The 22,248-nt window shown below is 41.8% G+C and overlaps 1 protein-coding gene across 4 annotated transcripts in view; it reads left to right on the forward strand.

The window, feature by feature from the left end:
- Nucleotides 1-20,993, forward strand: part of LOC145458014 (uncharacterized) — a 61,434-nt gene extending 40,441 nt beyond the window's left edge. For 2 of the 4 annotated variants that reach the window (XM_080336311.1, XM_080336314.1), the window contains 12 exons: nucleotides 6,910-7,030; nucleotides 8,955-9,020; nucleotides 9,167-9,234; nucleotides 9,403-9,492; nucleotides 9,919-10,038; nucleotides 10,174-10,296; nucleotides 11,297-11,476; nucleotides 14,035-14,289; nucleotides 15,779-15,834; nucleotides 16,403-16,656; nucleotides 17,585-17,821; nucleotides 18,675-20,993. In XM_080336311.1, coding sequence (XP_080192437.1) covers nucleotides 6,910-7,030; nucleotides 8,955-9,020; nucleotides 9,167-9,234; nucleotides 9,403-9,492; nucleotides 9,919-10,038; nucleotides 10,174-10,296; nucleotides 11,297-11,476; nucleotides 14,035-14,289; nucleotides 15,779-15,834; nucleotides 16,403-16,656; nucleotides 17,585-17,821; nucleotides 18,675-18,850 — 1,746 coding nt within the window. In that variant the 3' untranslated portion in view covers nucleotides 18,851-20,993. The remainder of the gene's footprint in view (nucleotides 1-6,909; nucleotides 7,031-8,954; nucleotides 9,021-9,166; nucleotides 9,235-9,402; nucleotides 9,493-9,918; nucleotides 10,039-10,173; nucleotides 10,297-11,296; nucleotides 11,477-14,034; nucleotides 14,290-15,778; nucleotides 15,835-16,402; nucleotides 16,657-17,584; nucleotides 17,822-18,674) is intronic. The other 2 variants (XM_080336312.1, XM_080336313.1) reach the window with 2 other exon arrangements.
- Nucleotides 20,994-22,248: the final 1,255 nt, after the last annotated feature.

Raw genomic sequence — 22,248 nt, forward strand, 5'->3', positions numbered from 1 at the left:
ACAGCCGAGGAGTCGAATCACTGAGGCACCCAGCCTAGTTCCAATCGAAACTAACAACCGCGATTTGCATGCGATGCCAGCCGCCGGCGCGCAGTCTCGGCGAGCTAATCGGCGACCTCGTCAGGCGTGCTGGCGAACGCAACCGGGGTTAGTTTACGCGACACGGGTCGCGGCCATATGCCAAATCGGCTGATGGCGGCGAGTAGGAAACCAAGCGCGCTTTGTCCGACTGCACGGCACGTCTCTCCGATTTCGCGTGTCGCATCGCGCTGGCGGGGTTTGGATCTAACCCCTAATTCGATAAGTTGTCGCCGGTTTTAGAGGGCGAGGGGGCGTGGGTGATGTCACTGTGACGTGACGCACCGGTGTTTCGCGACAATGCGAAAATATCGTGACGGTCATCCGCGATTGTCTGCTTGTTGCTGATACGAATCATGCATTTTATCTTATGTAATTTCTTGGCTTTAGCGGTTTGCGTGCCTATAAGAAGCGCGGTTATCAGTTGCGTGGAGCTGTCGAAGCCGCGATTGACACGCGTTGTGCCGTTGTCATATGCGGAAGCTCAACGAAGCAAAGTTGTCTACCAGGAAATTAATTGGTGCATAGAAATATTTCGCAAATTTGATTAGAATCAAATGACCGTCATTTCGCGCTAATTAGTCTAGAATTATTTAGTTGTCCAAGACTGCAACGTGGTACTTCGGCTTCGATTATATTGAATAACAAAAGTCATTTTAATTCCTTAATAGTTGTTGTTGTTGTTATGATGATTGGGGTTTATTTCGAACATGCGTGTATCATTCACACGGTATATTGATCTTGTGTACCGCCAACAATCTCTTCAAGTTGTTTTTGTTTTGAGATTGATTCCACTTCAACTTCTACAGTTTTCATTGTCTTGAGGCCAAACCAAGTCTAGAATACTTGCGTTTTTACTTGCTCGGAAATGCCTCCTTGTGCTTGAGTAGAAATTTGTGTTTGAGTACCAATGCCGATCACTTTGAACCGCTCCGACGATAGGGTTTATTCCGCAATGTTAAGATTTGCCCCGTGTGTCGACTATACGCGCTGAATTGATGGACGCTCTAGGTGACCGGAACTAGAGCGCTCTTTACTTCTGGTAAAAATCAGGATGAGTGATCCGTGTGGGATTATCGCGTGGGGAATAGCGAGCGGTATACGACGTTGATGCAGCGCGCATTTCGAGGCAGTGAAATTGGAAGGCGTTCTGTGCGTTTTGTGTCAACTGTCAATTGCGTTTGTCGTGGCAGAATTCATTACTGTATGTTCAGAAACGGGTGATTTGCTGTCGTTTGCAAACGATGAGATTCAGCAATAACTAATGGTATTTCATTGACTGTGTCTTTCTATTAACCGCGTATTCACATCCTCCTTCATCGCGATGCGAATTTTTTCTTTCATGCGGTTAACGAGTCTGTTTCCAACCGTAGACGCTTGCGGGTTTCGAGTGCTTACATCGTGAGAATCTAATACGCGATTTATGAGTAGATATCTGGTAGTTCGATTATATTTACTGTTGCACCAGGGAGTAGGTAATGACTCGAGTCTTTTTACCACAGCGCACATTACAATAATCTATACTGGTCGCGGATTTTGATGAATTGCGTCGCTGCTCGCAGATCGCGCAAATTCCTCCCTTGTTCCGAAAGGTTTTGCATATTAATTATCTGTCGATATGTAGCAGAGATGAGCGGATTTGAAATTTCTATGTCCTAATCCAATCCAAATCCGAACCGTCAAATCCAAATCCTAATCCATAACTTTTTCATATTCAAGTCCATGTCCAATCCTAATCCGATTCCAACTGGAAATTCAGAAAAAATACTAATTTATGCAATGGAGGGATTCGAAAATTTTCTTTCACAACCAACGATTCACTTGATTCAAGATAACTTAGTAACCATAGGTACATTAATAGCTGATATTAATCAATTTTGTCGCCATTCGCCACACGACATTTCAATCTCCCAGAAAATAGGTAAATCCAATCCAAATCCTAATCCGTTCTGAAAAAAATATCTAATCCAAATCCAATCCAAATCCGAAAAAATTTCACAAATCCTGTTTTTTCAAAACCTAATCCTAATCCATGCTCATCTCTGATATGTAGGTCGGATGGTATCGATTATATTGTGTTCTAGGTCTTCAAAGCCGCGAGGCTGTTCTACATTTCGGTGTCGTGTCTTGCGTAAATCGCGATTCGCTTGTCGGTTGTTTGGTGTCTGATCTGTCTAGGTGTGCGGTATTGTTTACGCGATACTGTTTACGCTTTTGATGTGCCGATTGCGACTGGTAATGCATTGTTGAATTGAGCGGTGGCTTTGAGTATCGATATCAATATTGGGGCAGACGGAGCAGCTATAGATAAGGCTGCGTATATCAGATTTGGGCAACAATATAGTTCAAGTTGTACTTATGATGTAATGTAATTATTCGAAATTTCATGCCGCCGACGTCATATTTTGTGATGCGATTGTTGATATACACTGTTCCTTCCAATTCTCTACTAGTTGTTGACGATTACCCCTGACGGGTGTCAGCCGAAAATATTCGGGTTCATTTCGAACGTAATTCCTGATTTTCCTGAAAATGGTGCAGTTTTCAAGTTTTTGCAAATTCAGTGATTGTTGTTTTGATCTAATTCGGAAAATCTGAAAGTGTCGTCGCTATTCTGGTCGATACAGCGCAAGGGAAGAATTAAGCGTAATCCGTGGCTAATTCCTTAACATGCTGCGTTTATATTACACAGTCCGTGGACGCGTTCTCGGTAGCGAATGTAACGCAAAATCCGCGTGTTTGCCCAGTTATGACGGCGGTAGGCCGGGAACCAACTCCACTTGATGGCTGTGATGTAAGTGTGACGTTCGTGGCGGTGTAGACGAGCTTTATTAAGACCAGGTTGAATGGGTCGGATCGATGAAACGACACTGTCCTATCTCGCGGGTGATCCATTAGGTTTTGAACCCGTATTTGAGAGCGTTTGACCTTCGTTTTGATTATGCCCGCCGTAAACGTGCGTGATGTAATGTTTTCACTGTCGTCGGCTTATTCTCTCAATGCGTTGGGTTGATATGACGCCTACGCCGTAGCTTGATGACCGTTTGGTAGCGAGTTGCTAAATGCGCCGGTAGGTGCTAATACGTTGTCGCCGATTTCACGTTGTGGTTGTTTGGGGTGTATTGTGGGGTGACCCGTGTCATTGAGTGTCTTGGGTGTGAAAAAGTGAGATATTTCGTTGATAGGGTGATGTTTTGTGATGGAACTGTGGCGATTGTGCGTCGGATGTGTACGTTTTATCGAACGAAGTACTTCTAGTTTTTTTTCGGGGTATTCAAGTAGGTTTAATATGCCCGTAGTGAAATAAACCCGGATATTTTCGATTGTCAGGGGTGATCGTCAGCGACTAGTCGTAGAATGCTTACTTTTGTGCTGAAAATCTGTTGTACTTGAGTATTAATTTACTTCACTACTACAACTGCTACAGTACCGAGTATTACCACCTCTGATCTTTACGCACCGGACCTAGATTACGACAGCCGTAAAAATAGCCCGCGTCTTGCCGCACCGTAGTATTTATCCGGAATTAGTTTTAATTGGGCGTTTTTCTTCGGATTTTCAACTATTCCGCTATTTCCGTATAGAGTTGTCTTGCGTTTCGGCCGGGTGACTCGAAAATGATGGGTGTCAAGTTTCGCGGTCGCGGCGATTTTTCGAGCGCGTCGCGTTTTTGCAAGTCAGTATCTAGAAGTCATCTTTTTCGCGTTAGCCGAGATGCGTGACAGCGCGTACGGCGTAATCGGCCCGTCAACCCTACGGATTGAGAGTCGCTGCGTTTGATTGCGAGCGCTTATCTGAGTATGGCGTATGCGTCATGCGCGGGTTGGTTGATAACCTACTTTGTTTAGCGCAAACTTTGGCACTGCTTGTGTGTGAGCGGGGCGGGTATTTCGTGAACGAATTGGCCGAATTCGACCAGGGATCATTATTATCATTACGCAACCGCGTATCACGTCACTACGATTTTAATTTTGCGTTGTCAACCGGATGTTGGTGCGACTATCGTGTGCGATGATGGCGTATTCTGGTCTTGATTTAATCCGGATTTTTAAACTGTGAAACCGCACCTAAGGTGCGTGTGTTTGTGTATTACTGTTGTGGATTAACACTGTAGTTAACAACGGCATCATCGATCCAAGAATATCTAGTCGCGGACGCTTATTAGGGGTTGGGTTGTAGGCGACAGTGTCTGTAACGTAATCGCATGGTGCTGCTTCCTTTTTTCGTACGTTCATTCGTGTATTCATTACTACTGATAGGATGTAGTCTTTAAATTATATTGTATATTGAAGTTCTGCTCCTCAATTATTAGCTAGTTGTTAGCCGTTTACTGATATTTTTATCATTTCAAACACGCCACAAGATTGCGATAAAACGAAAAGGTACGAATGAGTCGAAACTACTCTGGCGAAGAACATGTACGCTGAATGGAAATTAACAGAAAATAACATCAATATGACAAGATACTCTCGGAGATGCGGAACTTCTACATACAATTGAATTTCCCATATTTTAATATGAAATTATTGCTCGAACATGACTAGATACAAAAATGAAATGGCGTGTGTCGGTGGGTGAGATTCATATGTCCGGTGATCGCGAGCGATGACGGTATTTCTCCTAGTTTTACGCTAGCGTCGCTGTTTGAGCGGACTTGGAACAATGTTCGCGGTACGATTTTGCGCGCTGGCCCGCGATAATATTTTTTCGCGGCGCTTGACATATCCCACAGCGATACTATTCTTACTCATGGCGATGACGAATAGTCCGCCTTTGTGCGTTATCTCCGCGTCGCTCGCTGGCCGCGCACGGGTTAGCTCTCCGCTCTCCGCTCGTTCCTGTCGCAGTCACACTCGATTTACGATGTTAACTCGTACGCGCAACGATCCTTCCATAGACCTTATGTTGTGTGAGACTTTTCTGGCGGGGTTACAGAAGGGTTAATCTAGTATATTTCTTCTGCTCCCTACAATCATATTTATCTTTTTCCTAAATTTCCAATGCCTCTCTCTCTTGACGGCGGGGATACGACATTCGTATCGCCAGCGCTTTCGCGTATCGCCGTAATCTCGTAGCTTGGTTGCCCGTAGTTTAACGGGCTAGTGTGTAGCGCGGTGTGTTTCGTGCAGCTATATTTTGATAGACAATTACACACTTGAAGGTTTCTAGATAAGAAACGGTCAGATTTTTATTTCCGTAGCGTTTCGTTAAACTTTTCGTAAGATACAGGTTTTAGTAGCTATCCCGTGTGCGCTAGTGGGTAATCGTCTTCTAAATTCGTAGTAGTACAGTTTGGCATTCAGATCTGTAGCCTTGTGTATTTAATAGTTGGAGAGAGGCAGTTTTTCATCTGCAGATCAGATGTTAGTTCTTATAGCGCGACAAAGGTAGAGTATTATCGGCGACTATGATGTAACAGACTAGATATTATACCCGTTCGTAATCGCGTAGTTTCAAAACTAGGAATTCGAGAAATAGGTTACACGCTGTGCTATGGAGCGCGTCTTCAATCGCCTATAAAAAGTCACCCGTTTCTGAACTATTATGACAGTGACGCACTGTGATGGATTCCGCGCTCTGTGTTTATTCCGTGTTGCACGACCCTTAACAATGTAACGTGACGGCCCTCTCTGACTTCGACTAGGTATTGATAATGACCCTTGCGCGTCAGTATGTATTCTCTATGCAATGCGACTTATCAATGGAAAGCCGAGATGGAGATACTTTCTCCACTTCAGTGTCAACAATATGATGGCTGGTATCAATATTTATTTGGTCATATTTAACGGTGTACACCGGACAATTGAGTTCTTGATTGATGTCCACAAATGTCATTTCTGTTCGGCCGTTCATTCAATTTGCTGTATGTTCCACTATTGATGCTCGCTTTTTGAAATCGTAAAGGAATGTTCGGGATATTTCTTGTACCAGAGTAGTATGGTTTCAGGGACGTATTCAATCAAAGTCAAGATAGCGTGTCCACATTGATGGCAATTTTTGTACCCATTATATTGTGGTACCACAGAGAAAGTTATTCTTCACTCCATCGGTAGTTGGATTTATGATTTTTCGAATCAATCAATTTGTGATTGATGTCCCTAAGAAGACTATTGGAACTTCAGAACTTGAAAATACAAAAGAATAGTTTATTCATGTTGAAATAAACCTAAATTGATTCGTTGATATACAATGTTCTTTCCAATTCTCTGCTAGCCGCTGACGATTACCTCTGGCGAGTATCGGCCAAGAATATTCGAGTTTATTTCAATACGTGTGTATACAACACAATTGCACGATTGAATATTTGGTTATACGGTTGTTGATATACAATGTAATGTTTCTTCCAATTCTCTACTACCTGCTGGCTAGTGTCAGCCGAGAATATTCGACTTTATTTCAATATGAATATACTATTCCATTGTCAAATGAAGTTTATACCTTCAAGAGTCTCTTTTCAATTGTATATTTACTAAAAATTGCACTGATTAATCTCGTGAATTTGAGACCACGGAGTTATCCTATCTAGGCCTACGGGAGAATGTCGCTATGTTTTGCCAAGATTTTGCCCTCTTAAGTTTTTGTGCTAGAATATTTTTAGTTGGATACAACAGCTCATAATAATAGGTGTGCTGTATATGGAAAATTTTAGCAAGTGCGAAGGATTGGTTTTGTTCGTACACGTATGACATGTTCACATTCTGGTTTTCCGCTTTCATTGCAGTATAAGTTCAACGCCATGGTCTGTTGGTGTGGACAGCCTGGCTTGTAGTATTCGATTAGCAATTACGTGTTATGGCGTCTACCCAAATTTACGAACCATTTCCACATCAGACCATGATGATGCATCGTGAAATCCAGCAAAGGCGTTCCAGCTTGTCGCCCAGCAATACAAACAACAACAATAATCCATACCAACCGCCGAAGCGACCACTCACAGACCAAGGTCACGGAGGTAAGATGGTTTTCTGCTCCGAGATGCGCCCATGCAAGTGTACGGTATTTCAAAATATCCTGTTTCAAAGACGGTAGTAATAACTAGGTTTAACTAGTAGTGCGAGATGATATTTGCGAGTTGAATTCATCAACAAAAATCATAGTTTTGAATTTGACACAATATTCCACTATAGAAGGTTGTAAGCTTCACTTGGTCGTATTGCAGTGTAGCTTAAAAAACATGTTATACAAAGTTACGCATGCATGTCAGTGGAAATGACATATCTATCAAGTCGTGAGACCGACTCGAAGCGTTGTTACAAAGTGCAATGAAATAGGTACGGTCGAAAAAATACCAAGTGATATTTAATGTGACGTAAAACTGGCATTATAGTCTTTGCAGTCATGTAAAAGATGCATAAATTTTTGGCGAAGGCCACAAAGCAAGAGTGCCCAATGAAACAATCACGCTCGCACAGCATTGATCTTCTGTACCTTCGGTACATTCGTTACGCGAGACTTATCCATGTTAGCTATTATGGTTTCTTGGCTCGTGAGAAAATGAGCTTCGTTGCCACTGTGATCGAGACAATTTTATGAATAAAAACTTTCTGTATTGTTAACAATTTTGCGTTGCGTACAATGTAACTTGTAATCCTTTCGACACCATTCTCATTGAAACTCCACTCCAGTTCGGCAGATTATGTCGCCTGCTAATGCTCATCATTTCGTTTCGCTTCCCACTCGCGATGAATGACTGAAATAAGGTCGCAAAAACATGACTTTTTAAGTGGTCGAGTCTATCTATTTCAATAAAAAATAAGGTGCGTATTTGGTGATTGTTCACTGAATCAGATATTTACCGCTTCTCAATTTTGGCAATCAGACAGTCGAGCGGTAACAATTGAATTCAGGTTGATGATATCATGTATAGTTTTCTACCTTGTTTTCCATATAAATATGGCTCCATTGGCGGCCTCCAACACCAACTGGCATATTGTAATTTGGACTTCTGAATAACAGGTGTCACGGTTTTTAATTAACTAATCAGCTCATCCTTAATGTAGCTGATGTGGCAAGATACTTGAGTCTGTCGATATGCAATGAGGATGTAATGTTTACAAGTCCGAGTACATGGCAGCATTTTTTTTTTCTTCAAGTAAAATTGTGTTGATTGATGATTCACTGTTTTGAAAGATTAATTTTAGGAAGCGCCAGGTATAATGAGTAGGCTTGAAGGTATTGAAAAGGTACTCTGGATCCTCTAACACCAAGCTTTTTAATTGATCTAATCAGCTAGTTTCCTGTTCATTAAGGCAGCCTTTAATGCACCCGGTGAGGTCATTGCAGACCTCTGCGCCAAACGCATTATAAGTTGTAATTTACATTATAATTCATTGACACAACTATTACTGTCAAATCACTACCGATTCATTAAAACATGGCTTCCATGATGGAACTGACTCCGACTAAAAACAGTTGAGATCTTATTTTAGCAACTTGACTCGGCTATCAATTTTATGAAGCAGCCACTATTATATTCACTTCTCTCATGGGACTTGTGATTTGATCAATACCTGTCGGAATAATGCTAGGCATTTCCGAAAGAGTGTGATGAGGTTATAGGAATCGCTACATGAATTCTCAGTGTCAGTGTTACATTTCTATTTTCGTGTCATTCGTGTGATAAACATTTCGGAAGCGTGATATAATAGACCTTGTGGTTTTTGGGCAGAAAACAAAGTGCCAGTATAGTGATTTATCAAGCTGGTCACTGCGTGTAATCTAGAATGTGTTATGACAATTTATATGTAATTTTGGTAAAGGATTTTGAAAGTATGGATTAGTGTGTCATATATTTCTTGTAGACGAAACTGTATTGATTTATCGGTGAACTTGTCAAGATGTATGCTCGAGTTTCACATTGATATTCATTTTTGCAGGCGGCAAGAGGTTAAGAGGGACCTTTTCACCTGCAGGTAGTGACGAATTCCACCCATTTCGACCAGGTAGTGATTTTATGTATATTCTTGACTTGATTGCTATCAAAATCACAGGGATAGCTGTACAACAATATGCATTATTTTCTGATTGAGCACTATTCAAATCTATTGCCATCGTATAGGAATGTGAATGAATGTTGCTTTTATTCCAGATCAACCACATTATGGAAATGAAATGCAAGCACACCCCTCACAGTATAGCTTACAAAATGATAGAATGGTAAGTACTAAGTAGGCCAATCTTTGTTCTATAATGGGAAGTCAAATGGGCTACTTTGATTTGGAAGAAGATTTAATGCGGCATTTGATGGATTATTGTTTCCTTTATTTTCCGTCGGTGTCCTACTTTATTGCGAGATGATGTCATGCGCTTTTGTGTGTCTTTCAGGGGTACAATCCTCTATCGCCGCAGCATATTTCACCCCATATGGTAGCGATGAGGTACCCGGAAGCGCCCCACGGGAACCCATCTCCTCAGGTGTGTATGTGTTTTGCTTTTACGACAACAAAAACGGGAGTTATATTTGTAATCGATTGAATTCTTCAAATCATTCTAGACAGCTAGAAACTTTCCAGCTTCGCCTAGTTACATTGAAATTAGTATTATAACTACCCAGTTTTTTCAAAATAGTTCGTACAAACAAAAAGTCAAACTAGAAGTTAAACTAGAAATTAGATGAAAATTATGATTAGATGACCGCCATCTTGCTCATATTAGTCTGATTACAAGTGTTAATAATAAACAAAGAGCTTCTTGGAGGTACAGAACTTCAATATACAATTGAATAGTATATTCATATTGAATGAAGCCGAATATTTCCGGCTGACACTCGTCAATCGTATCACAAAATATGACGTCACCAGCTTGGAATAATATGATAATAATATATATCTTTATTTTTAGGTATATTCACACGAACAGGGTTTTCAGTCCAGTCCTGCCACACCAATACCGTCCCCAATGCCAGGCCAGCCGTGGTCGCAAAGCAATCAACCTTATCAAGCACCACACAGTCTAGTATCGGTGAGTCCCGATATCTCACATTGTTCTTATTAACGGCTATTTTTGTGTTGTCGGGGCGTAATTATTGGTGTTCGGTTATCGATTTGAAATGTATTCGACTATGCGGGTTTTTTTATGGGGACAATTTGTGCACAGCGTAAGGTGCCTGCGAGAAGACAGCAGAGCATGCCAACGGCACATACACATTCCAATAGCGCGGGCCAGGGCCCGTTACGGCCCCGCTACACTCACCAGTCTTCGTCTGGCCCGCCTCAACAGGTAGATCTACCAGCGGCTCAACCGGCTCGATAACCAATGCTTGCTTTGAGAATAACGCAAACAATAATTTCCTAACCCCGGGATGCTGTGCTTAATTTCTCTTTCATCCTGCTGCCTGGACTGTAATTACTAATCTGTTTGTTATTAAATATCCGGCTTGTAAGCTTTGGAGTGGTGCCAATTTGTAGCTTTGATGTTGTTGTAGGTTCGTTGATAGTAGGGTCAGTATACCGCCAATGACAATTTGCGATGATCCTAAATTGGTGGGTTGTAATTTGAGTTTCTGATATGTGAAAGTTTGAAATCGGCAGCGATAATTCAGGTTTCCGGTGATATATCGACTTGGAAATTTCAATCTAGCTTGCAAAAAATATGTGTAGTGTAGGAATATGACTTCATACCCGGTATAATAATATATATTCAAGCGTTCGGCCGCTAGTTCCTAGTCGATCATTCGTTTTTGAACTCTGCTAATAAATAACTGTTCTGAAATCGTAATTTGCATGACAATGGTTGAAGTATGGGACCGATTACTTGCATGCATGATTTACAAAGTTGATTTCCAGCATTAAAACTTCATTGAATGTTTACATTTTTTCCCCGATTTCAATGTAATGTACTTGTGTAGCCTACTTAGTGAACGATTCGATCTAGTATATTCCACTTTGGGATTGATTATGCAGATTTTTATTTAGGGACTGTCCATTTTTTCACCGCATTCCTGTGTAATGTAATTGAGACGAACGTGTCCTTGAATGTATTCGAGCGTACCGTTTGTATTGTCTGGCCGTCGCTGTTTATTGTAACATTGTTGCCATTGCAAGGCTTTTCCTCGACAGAAGCGGTGTGGCATTGAAGCAGGTATCCGATTACTACAAGCCTATTCCGAGCCTTGTTGTCTTGGGATATTGTTTCCTTTATGATTGATAACTTCCCCCTTTGATGATCTGTTATGAAATATTGACGGGAATCGATGGTAATTGTGATTGTTACAACGCAGAATATTGCCTTGGATGAGGCGATGGAGGTGATGAACCAGCACGCCACGGCCGGGGATTACGCCCAACCCAGGCCCACGTCGAGTTACAGCCACCCTTCGGTCAACGGAAACGGCGGGGGCGTGCTGGGGTGGGACTCGCCCGGATCTACAATGCACAGCATGTCGAGCAACCAAAACCTTGTAAGTATCGCGTTGTCCGTGACAGTTTACAAATTTTAAGCAAAAACAGGCCTGGAATACTTACTTTTTTACTTAAAAATAGCTACTTATACTTATATTTGAGTGGATATTTACAACGTTACAGTGGTCAGTAATAAAGTACTACTTTTTCTCAGTGGCAGATTAAGTTTTGTATCTTAACAATGGAAGATATAGTTTGAATACTTGATTTCCACAATTGAGGCCTCAAAACCTTCGATAGTGTTATATCAGCATCAATAAATCACACAATGCGACGAACATTCGTAGCAAACCTATTTCTGTCAAGTAGAGATTGACTCTTACAATGCATGATTGTCAGCCATGAAAAAACATGCATATTTGAACTTTTTAAAGTCATTATTACCGGTATGACATCATAGTATAGGCGGTGCTCAAATACTTGACTCGCAAACGAGTCCACCATGTATTTTATTTAGCGCAGCCCTAGTGACGAGTGCCCTTTTTTTCATTTGATTTGTTTGCCCAAGTGTCAATTTTTGTCCTTGAATGTCAGATGGTAAAACAATGCCAAGGAGTTATGACATCTTAGGCGGCCCTGATATATAGTCGGACTGCGGCCGATCTTTTGTCATTACAGTCTGCAAAGCTTTGCTATGTTGATCTGTTGATTTCGTACCGTTCTGGCTTTGTAAATTTGTTGGCTTTCTTTAATTTCTAAATGTTTTGAGTTGTTTCAAGATGGAGAGGAACAGAGGGTCATGATAAAATAGTCGATTATTGAGGGGTTTCATACTTCGAGCCGGATTTTTTGGACTGTAAAAAAGAAATTTTTATATTTATATGTCAGTATTTTCAAATATCGACTAATTTGAGATCACAATTATTCCTTTCTCAGGGAAATTGAGTGCCATCATAAAATAAACGATTATAAATGGGATTTTTTCGCTTTGAGCATAATTTTGTAGCTGTAGGCAAGAAGTTTGACCTATTTTAGTTCGGTATGTCCCTTTATGTATTGCAATGTCAAATATTGATTATGAGATTATAAATATTCTGTCTTCAAGAAAAATATGCTTTCTTCAAGATAGACAGGACAAAATGATAATTTTTGGTCCTCTTACAGTCATATTCAATGATCACAGTTATTTCAAGATATCTACCAGTTCCAGATTGTGAATCGGTTTATTATCATCCATTATACTTCTTCAGTCAGCTCATTAGCTATGTGGTGTATGAGTCAATTGTGGCCTTACTACCCGAGAAATCCTCTCTGCTGGGTGAGTAACGGGCTGGCAATATTCGGTTTCAAGTGCTCTCATCTCCGCGGAATATTTTCATGCCGCTCATGTCAAGGATTTTTCGAGTGTTCGGTCCTGATAGACTTTCTAGTCGGTTATTGCGCGTTATGGGTTTAAGCTCCTCATCAATTGTTGATGAGATGGGGGACGTGATGTTGTTATTATGAGTGTCCGATGCTTGTTTTTGTCTGTACAAATTTGGGGTTATGCTAGAGAGTTTGATTGGAGAGTTGTGGATTTTTTACATGCCCTAACTGATGTAAATGCAATGATTAAAGAGATGTCTATTTTTGATATAATTGTAATAATACAAATGCAATCGAAGTGCCGATGAAGATAAAGCGGGTTGCCGCCACCTTATGGCGTTTTCGGAAACATATCGGTATACCGGCTATCACAGAAACGTGCACTTTGTGATGGATGAATAATGAATATATGAGCCTTCCAAATGAAGTAGCAATTTGATGACAATGGTTCTCAATTTTTTTTGTCTTCATGGACCCTCCCGCCCAAGTTATAGTTCAAATTTAGCTCAATTACCGTGCAACCGTCGTCTGTATTGTGCAAACATAAACTGTCGGCCTGTGATTAACAGCAAAAATATGACTTTTCTTGAAAATAACATCATACTATATGTGTACGAATTGGGAAGACTTTTACTAGTGAATTCTGTAGCTGCAATTCTTTAAATACGCTGTTGTATCTTTAAAATACGCGCCATCGATTTGATATGGTCGCAACAAAGCACGAAAATCGGGAAACATATTTTTAATGTATATATAACGTACAGCCTAGTCATTTCTATCTAGCAGCTCATTTTGAAGTTATTCTGGAATAGTGGTTATGTATATCACAGGAGAAACAGATTTTTTTCCAAAACAAATCATCTGCAAACGGCAATATGTTTGTATCAGTAGGCTATTGGCAATTTGGCTATTGTAATGAGTTTGCACGGTGGAATATTTCATCTCAGACGGTCATTCTTCTGTTTGTCAGTTCTGAAGTTTTAGCAGATATGAATCAAAACTGTCTCGTGATTTCTCTAATTAAAAAAATGCAAATTAGGCTATCAACCATTTTGTAAATTTGGAGGTTTCGTGGACCCCCGGTTAAGAAAAACTGTCATAAGAGTTGGCCTACAATGTAGTGTTAGCAATTTTGTTTTTGCGAAGTCTGATTAAGTGGCATCATCTTACCAAGCCCAACTTATGATGTTACTTTTGCTTTTATGTGAGTAGTCTGAGTACCAACATTGATTATTACTGCCTCTGCTTTTAGGTCACCCCGTCGGACCCCGGTAGCGTTCCAAATCTCGGCCAGTCCGACCTGATGTCGCCTCACCCCAGTTCATACAACCCGAGCGCGGCACTGTCCGTCCCGGAGGTTTCGTCGAGCAGCCCCGCCGTTTCCAGCAGTACCGGTGCCGCGGCCAAGGAACACAGGCCGTCGCAGTCGGCCTCCAGAAAGTCTTCGACAAATTCGCTGAAATCCGAACCGAAGGAATCGGGGAAAGGCGCCAAAGTACAGGCTGAGGTAGGTGTCGATTTTTTTTTACTCTCCGCAGATGAGCTCTTTGTAGTATTATCAAACATGAATCCAATAATGAATAGAGTAGAGGTTGCCCGATATTGATTTTTGCAGACAGGTACCGATTATCGACGCCCTCACAAGTACGATAACCAATAATGGTCAGATATTATTTCGGAAGGAGCAGAGACCCATTTCGCCAAAAATCTTATATATTAAGCAAGATGGCACTTGTACATGCCACAGAAAGCTGAAATTGAAAAGAATCAATACTGAATTGTGCACATTCCTTGAAATTAGGGTTAACCCAAAAAGCAAAAAGTGGCATGGAATCGCAGATCATTCCAGTAGAGATAGATTGTAATGCAGGAAGCACAGATTCTCTGCATAATCACCCAGTTAAATTTGTCTTGCACGTGTCGCCCTTTGCGTCGCCGATTTCTTGAGATCGAGAACATGGAGCATTGAATTTTCAATATTTTAAACTATTTTTGATAAAAAACATCGGGAAAGTTCCAAATATCGGCCTCGATAATAATCGATCGACCTCTAGACCAGTGGTTCCCAACGTGGGCGATATCGCCCCCCAGGGGGCGATTTGGCGATCTAGGGGGGCGAAAATTACGAAGGGGGCGATAGGGGGGCGAAAATGGACGAAGGGGGCGACGGGGGGCGAAAATAGCGAAGGGGGCGTTAGGGGGGCGATGACGCGTCAAAACGGCTGACCTTTTTTTTTTTTTTTTTTTTTTTTTTTTTTTAGTCATCCACCTAGCCATTCGGAGAGAAAAAACGTTATTTTCAGCTCTGAGCAGAGAAAGATGACCTTTTTTTTTTTTTTTTTTTTAGTCAACCCGCCGGTGATTACAGCCTGTATGCCCAATTATCGGTGCACAAAATTTGGGGGGCGATGATCGATGTTGACCTTGAAAAGGGGGCGATGGGTCGAAAAAGGTTGGGAACCACTGCTCTAGACTATTCCAAGGCTTTTACTAGAGTATTCGATTATCGCTCATCGTGACTTCGTAACAGTATGCGTCATGTGAAAAGTTATTTCATCGCACTGCAGGATGATCACAACTTGACAGATATGTCATTTACACTAACGTGCGTATTTTCGTGCTGCATGTTTTGTATGCTGCCAATGTGTGATACTACCGACGGAGGTTTGCAGCCTTCCTCAGTGGGATATAGTATGGAAACCATAATTCTCCTTCATAAATCAACTTTTAGTGGCAAAGTTCGTGTCATTTTGGTGCTCAGATCATAAGAATTAATACCTGATTATCAGTCCCATCATTGTGCGTAACAATATGAATTATTTGGAAAGAACTTGATGACAGGGACAGTTATCCATCGCAATGATGATAATGATGCAGTATTTTTCACCACACTCATTTCATTGCGCTCTGTGATATGTGTTCATATGCTCTGACAGTTTTTTTCAACCCAGTTGCTTTTATGCTAGTATTCTGACGGGCGATCCTTCTGTTTGCAGGCGGCTTCAACAAGTCGAGGGAAAGTCAAGGGCGGAAAAGAAGCAAGACGAAATAGGTTTGATGTTACGTCGCTTACCCTTTAAACTAAGTGTGACTACTTTACCTTTTGCTATGTACGACGATCTATGGACTTTCAACATAACATCCATTGTAGTAGGCCTAGAATATTCGTTGAACTAGAAGACATTTCGGGTGCCTCTTTTCAAGAGTTAACGGCACACTAAAGGGATGTAAACAGATTTTAAAGCAAACCAAAAAGGCAAAGTATGATGCAACAATCAGAATTACAGACCGAGATATTTGCATTTTAACGTTGGTAATAACAAACATTGAAGTATACGGTACTATAGTAGCACAATTTGTAAATAAACAGTTGCTAACGTGAAACAAAACAAGCTAATGAGAAATATGGTTTGGTTAATTGAATAATGGTAGACTCCAACACTTTTAGATGAAACAAAGATCTGCCTCACGCAATGTCTTCGATTTCAATAAATATTCTACTTCAATAGATGAAAGCTATATTCAAGTTCTGTACCACGAACGAGCTATTTCTCTATAAACTTATAATAAAAGTATTAATATTTGTATTACTATTCTCATGTGACCCTTTACCTTTTTAGCAGCGCGATTCGCGAAGAGGAGCCGCGTCCCGAGGACGACAACCTGTCCGCGGAGGAACGCGAGAAGCGCGAGCGCGAGAGGAGGATGGCCAACAACGCCCGCGAGAGGTTGCGGGTCAAGGACATCAACGAGGCGTTTAAGGAGCTGGGCAAGATGGTTCAGCTGCACACCAACACCGACAAGCCGCAGACTAAGCTCACGATACTGCATCACGCCGTGGACGTCATACTCGGGCTGGAGATGGAAGTGAAGAGTGAGTTTGCAACCCCGTTAATCTTTATCCTGACCTATCTCTAACCGGAATACATATGTATGCCGTATATCACCACAATTGATGCTCATATTGAGTGAAACATTCATTTTCGAATTTATAGCTGAAATATCGATGCATCGCTTTCATAATAATTACATGTAAACAGTGCCTTGAATTCAACTTTTATCAAAGTACATCAACCTGCCTCCAAGGGTTTGTGTGATGGAAAATTAGTGCATTGAGCTTAAGCCATCTGTTCACATCGTTGATTTAAATTTTCATCCCTATAGCGTCATATTAGCAGGGTTGTATGTAGCGACTCGAGTCGAGTCATGACTCGAATCATTACAACCCTGCTAATATGACGCTACACGATTTTCTAAGGACTCGACTCGAGTCAATCTGTGTATTGACTCAAACCAAGTCACATGACTCAAGACTCGGACAGGCAAGACCGACATTTCGCATTGTAATTTCAGAGAATAGTAAAGTAACCTCACTGTTGGGATTTCGGCTATTGATACTGGTACTTGAAAATGCGAACTATTCGATATCACCAAACAGAGTTCTAAAATGTGGGTTTAGTAAGACTTTAACTGGAAACTGAGCAGTCAACACAATGACTTGGACTCTGAGTCGCGTCATAATACCATGACTCAGACTCGATCCTGGCTGATTTGGACTCGGACTTGACTCGGTGGTGCATTCAAAATGACTCGAGTCAAAACTATAAAAGTGGGATTGACTTGTGACTCGGAGAGCCTTGCGACTTGGTTACAACCCTGCATATATTAGGTGATACGGCTGGATTCACTAAGTTCTTTTCAATTCTCGACTAGTTGCTGACAAGCCGTTGCCCCTGGCGAGTGTCAGCCGATAATATTCGGGCTCATTACAATATGATGATATTATTAAAATCTCGTTTTAGGCCGCAACCTCAACCCGAAAGCAGCCTGCATGAAACGACGCGAGGAAGACAAGAGCCAGGCGTCCATGCAGCCCGCGACTGCCTATCCGGCTTCGGCCAGCGCCATGTCTAAAAGGCCCAGGAGCAACGGTCCCATGAACCACGTATTTGTCACGGACGCGTCCCAGCATCCCTACCACCACTCGAACCAGATGGGCATGAGTGATGCTATCGTGCCGTACCAGCATTTACATCACGGTATGTGTTCCCACCAGGTTATTAAAGCAGTGGTTCCCAACTTGGCGATTTGGCGGTCTAGGGCGATAGGGTGCGATGGCCTGTTAAGACGGCTATATCGTGTCAAGTTGAGAAATAGCCTTTTTTTTATAGTCAACTCACGAAAATTTAGTTGTGAAAGTGAAGTTTCGAGGTCGAGCCAAAAAGTTGACCTTTTTTTTAGTCAACTCGCCGGTGATTACAGTTTGTATCAGGGTTGTGACCAAGTCACAATTCAATCTCACTTTTATAGTTTTGACTCGAGTCAAGTCGAGTCATTTTCAATTCACCACCGAGTTAAGTCCAAGTCATCGAGCAGAGGGTCGAGTCCGAGTCATGGTATTATGACTCGAGTCCAAGTCATTGTATTGGCTGCTCAGTTTCCAGTTCAAGTCTTGTTAAACCCACTTTTTATAATTCTGTTTGGTGATGTCGAATGGTTCGCATTTATAATAGACTAATTTTCCTCACTTTTAGCAGTTTCTGGTCTCATTTTCAAGTACCAGTACCAATAGACGAAAGGCCAATGGGGTGGTTACTTAACCGTTCTTCGAAATTACAATGAAATGTCGGTCTTGGCCGTCTGAGTCTTGCGTCATATGACTTTGTTCGAGTCATGCCCAACGACTCGAGTCCAAGTCGATCGTCAGAAAATCGTGACTAGAGTCATTACAACCCTGGTTTGTATGCCCATTTTTTGGTTCCCAATATTTGCTGGGCGATGAGTGGTAAAAGGTTGTGAACCACTGTATTAAAGGTTAAGAACCACTGAGCTGGACCCCCTCTTGCAACAACAGTACAAAATGCAATTCTCATCTCCGCCTGTTCTATTCAGACATGCACTCTGCGAACGCGGCGGGTCACTACCCCAGCCCGGCCAACGAAGCCCAAGCCAGGTACATGGAGCACGCGGGTAACCCTAACCCCATGCCTTCGGGACTGGGGCCCAATTCAGTACTGCCGTCTTCAATGGATTCCGTCTACAACACGGGCACGTCCAACCAGATGTAACGCGGCCCTGCTAGCGTACTTCTTTCTCACTGCCTTAGGTAGCGCGGCTTCTTCGCGACGGACCAGATCCGGAGTCCTTGTGCCGCGAGCACGGCCTTTGAACTCTGCTGAGGTACACAAAATGGTTTTTGCAATACGCTGTAAATAGAGTCGGCCGGCGCTATTTGGGATCATTCCGAAATTTATGGCGAACCAGGATGAAAAAAAGTGTTCTTGTGTCGCAGTGGGAACTGCTTTATTCGGGCGATAGCGCCATGTTTTTGTTACACTTGGAGGTGCAGAACCTCAGTATACAATTGAATAGTATATTCTTATTGAAATAAACCCGGATATTATCGGCTGACACTCGTCAGGGGTAGTTGTCGGCCGAAAATATTCGGGTTTGATTCAATTTGAAGACGTTATTCTGTGTGCTTTTCGCAATCCAGAACGCGAATTACGAGTCAAGTGAAAATCTATGCCTTTGTCGTCGTGATTTTTCTTCCCAGTGCCAAGTGATAACGTTTGATAGATAACGACAATTTGCCAACATTTCCGAAGAATCGTCTATTTTTACACCTTTTGCTACCGCTTTTCGATTGGTCGGATTATCGTTTTGTAGGCCGCCCCACCCCCGAAAATCCCGTTGAAGTCGTCTTGTCGTGCTTCAGTTTCTTACCGTTAGGTCGAAAGTTTTCTACTTTATTCCAGACTACTTCTACTTTTGAGTCGGTGTTTGTGAGAGTTGTCGTTTTTTTTTACTGTTTACCGACTTGCACCTTGTATTTTTTCCTCTGTCATCAATAAAATCGTGTCGTTTTGGGTTGAAAATGCCGAAATTCTGCATTCCCCACGCATTCAGCTCTCGTCATGGAATATATGATGTCTTTAGTGTGAAATCGAATCAACTCAACCCCTGCTTTGGTGGTATGGCTTTTGAGGTATGTCCTGTGTTATCGAGGGTTGCAATGCCACAATAAAAACTCGTGAAATTTCCTTTTTGGCTTTCGGACCGAAGCTCGATTGTGTTTGAAATTTTGAAGCAGTATTATCAGTGCCGGACTTTTGTCGTCTGGCGTAATCATGTCGAAATGGAATGCCCGTTACCGTTATCATCTTCCGCAGTATGTGTCTGCAGTGGATGATGTGTTTCGCTTGTTGTGTTAGCAGTCTATGATTAGACGCGCCGCGGTGTACGCCGGGAACACTGCCGCGCGTCTACTTGCTATGTGTCGCTCCCTCTGTTATTTATTATGTTGACACTGGAGCCTGTTACTTTTTTTGATATCGCCCACGCTTCATAGGGGTCACGCGCCCCCACTGCCTTTACCTTTGTAGTTGCTTCGTTTGTAAGGAATCATAAACACTGTTGGATGTGATGTGGCAAAGTTATTGGTCCTCAGAGTCTTGTGAATTTACCTGTAAAAATCTGTGGGCCTTGGTGATATTTTCTGCCGTATCGCACAACTTTATGCTACATGTTTGGTACGCTGTAATGCGACCAATCGAGGTTTTAACGCTTCCCCGGTTCAAATGAAGTATCGAGATTACGATTCTCATTGAATAATGTTAACATCTAATCGAAAGGGAAGGACAATTTCAGTAATTGATAAAATCATTACTCTAACTCGAATTGATAGAGCCCACCCTGGTTGATATTATACTCCCTATGGGATTTACCATCGTTTTCCGGCATCCCTGATGGAAATGAGCAAAAATCGAATAATTATGTTTCGATGTTTACTCGCGGGCCAAAATACGAACGCTGGACAGCCGTTTTATGAAGCATCATCCGTCGCAACACCGCGATCAAAACATCACCGAACAATTTTGGTACTCCACAGCACAACACACTTCGGTAGCGCACCCGAACATAGCTTGCATGCGTCCGTTACCTGCGTCCTCTCTACTGATGTGATTACGTGTTGGCGTCGCCGTTTACGAGAGCACTCTTTTTCTTGTATTGGTTTTTTTACGCGTATCTTGTAAGTACTTGTGTTTTAACTCCTGATGAAATTACTGACGGGATCGTTGAATGTTACATCCTAGCGTAAGCGGTGCGACACGGAAGTGAACGGTGCTTGACCTCTGTCCTTGGTTACTTTTTTATTTATACCTTCTCTATTCCGTATTAAATCCGCAAAAAAATGTTTTGCTTCTGTGAGTTGGTTGCAGGTATATGCGTGCTGACGCATGTGTTACTAGGTAGCGATCGGATGCTATATGGATAGGGTCTAATAGTGAGATAGGAAAGACGGAATTGTTTCTTCGGTTCCATTAAAACATTATATATATAAGAGAGCTTGGTATACTAATGAGTAGAGCGTCTTTTTTACCTAAAAATAGAAGATTTTGACCTGAAGAATCAAAATTTCAACATTTTTTCAACTGAAAAAATCACGTATGCAGATTAGGTGTTTTCGCACATAATATTAAAATTGTACTACTTATCTTCATTTATGGTTGGAACTGTTTGTCAATACGAAGTAGTTTGGCCTGAAAAACACCTTTTCGACTTGAATAACTGATTTTTACGTGAAAAAGTTTTGTTTTAACGAAATCTGGCCCTATGAAGAATTCCAGTAGTTACATCACGCATTATGGTAGAAATGATTAAAATTTGTTGTAGTACAACGAAAGATACTTTACTACATTCTCGGATAGAAAGTGTCCGTCCTTACTAAGTAGCTTCCGAAGAATGGAGAAAGAACGTTCAACAGCAGCAGTTGTGGGCTGACAACACTGAAGTTGTGCGTACACTGTTGGCGACACACCGTGTTGCTTCATTCTGACAATGTTGTCAACACAATTTTTCATCATGCGCTTCTTGATAAAGAACCATGCAATGCCCAAACAGTCTTGCTTCAGTTAGGGCAGTCCTTCTCAGGACTGAATACAAGAAAACACATTATGCTCTATCAAGTATGCCGGACCCCAATTGTGGAACAGTATCTCGCCGGCTATCCGACAGTCGTCGAGCATGTCCGCATTCAAGTCGAAATACAAGCAATTTCTTCTAAATGAATACTAGCCAATCTTCAGGACTACCGGACCACGACCTAACATCGACTTCGCCACATGCCACCTCATTTTGTCGCTTGCGTCTTATATTCTCTGCATTACTTTTCATTCAGTGTGCATGCCTCTTAATTATTCACTTCGCCTAGGCTAAGGTGGATATCTGAGGTTAAAGGCTACTCCAAGTTGTTTCAACGCCTTCCTTCCTATCTTTTCATCAGTGGCGGCTCGTCCTATAGGGCAACTGGGGCATTGCCCCACCTAAAATTCTGTTCAATAACAATTTAACCATTTATAGACGCACAGCGCTCAATATATATCGAGATCACAGCGAAACCCGCGTTCTTCTTGTGCTTTCGCTTGCAAATGCCCATACATAGCGAAGTCTCCGCGAAAATCGA

This window comes from Botryllus schlosseri, chromosome 15, assembly GCF_051294905.1.
Source record: "Botryllus schlosseri isolate E-star chromosome 15, Bs_hap1, whole genome shotgun sequence".
In the NCBI taxonomy this organism is placed as follows: Eukaryota; Metazoa; Chordata; class Ascidiacea; order Stolidobranchia; family Styelidae; genus Botryllus; species Botryllus schlosseri.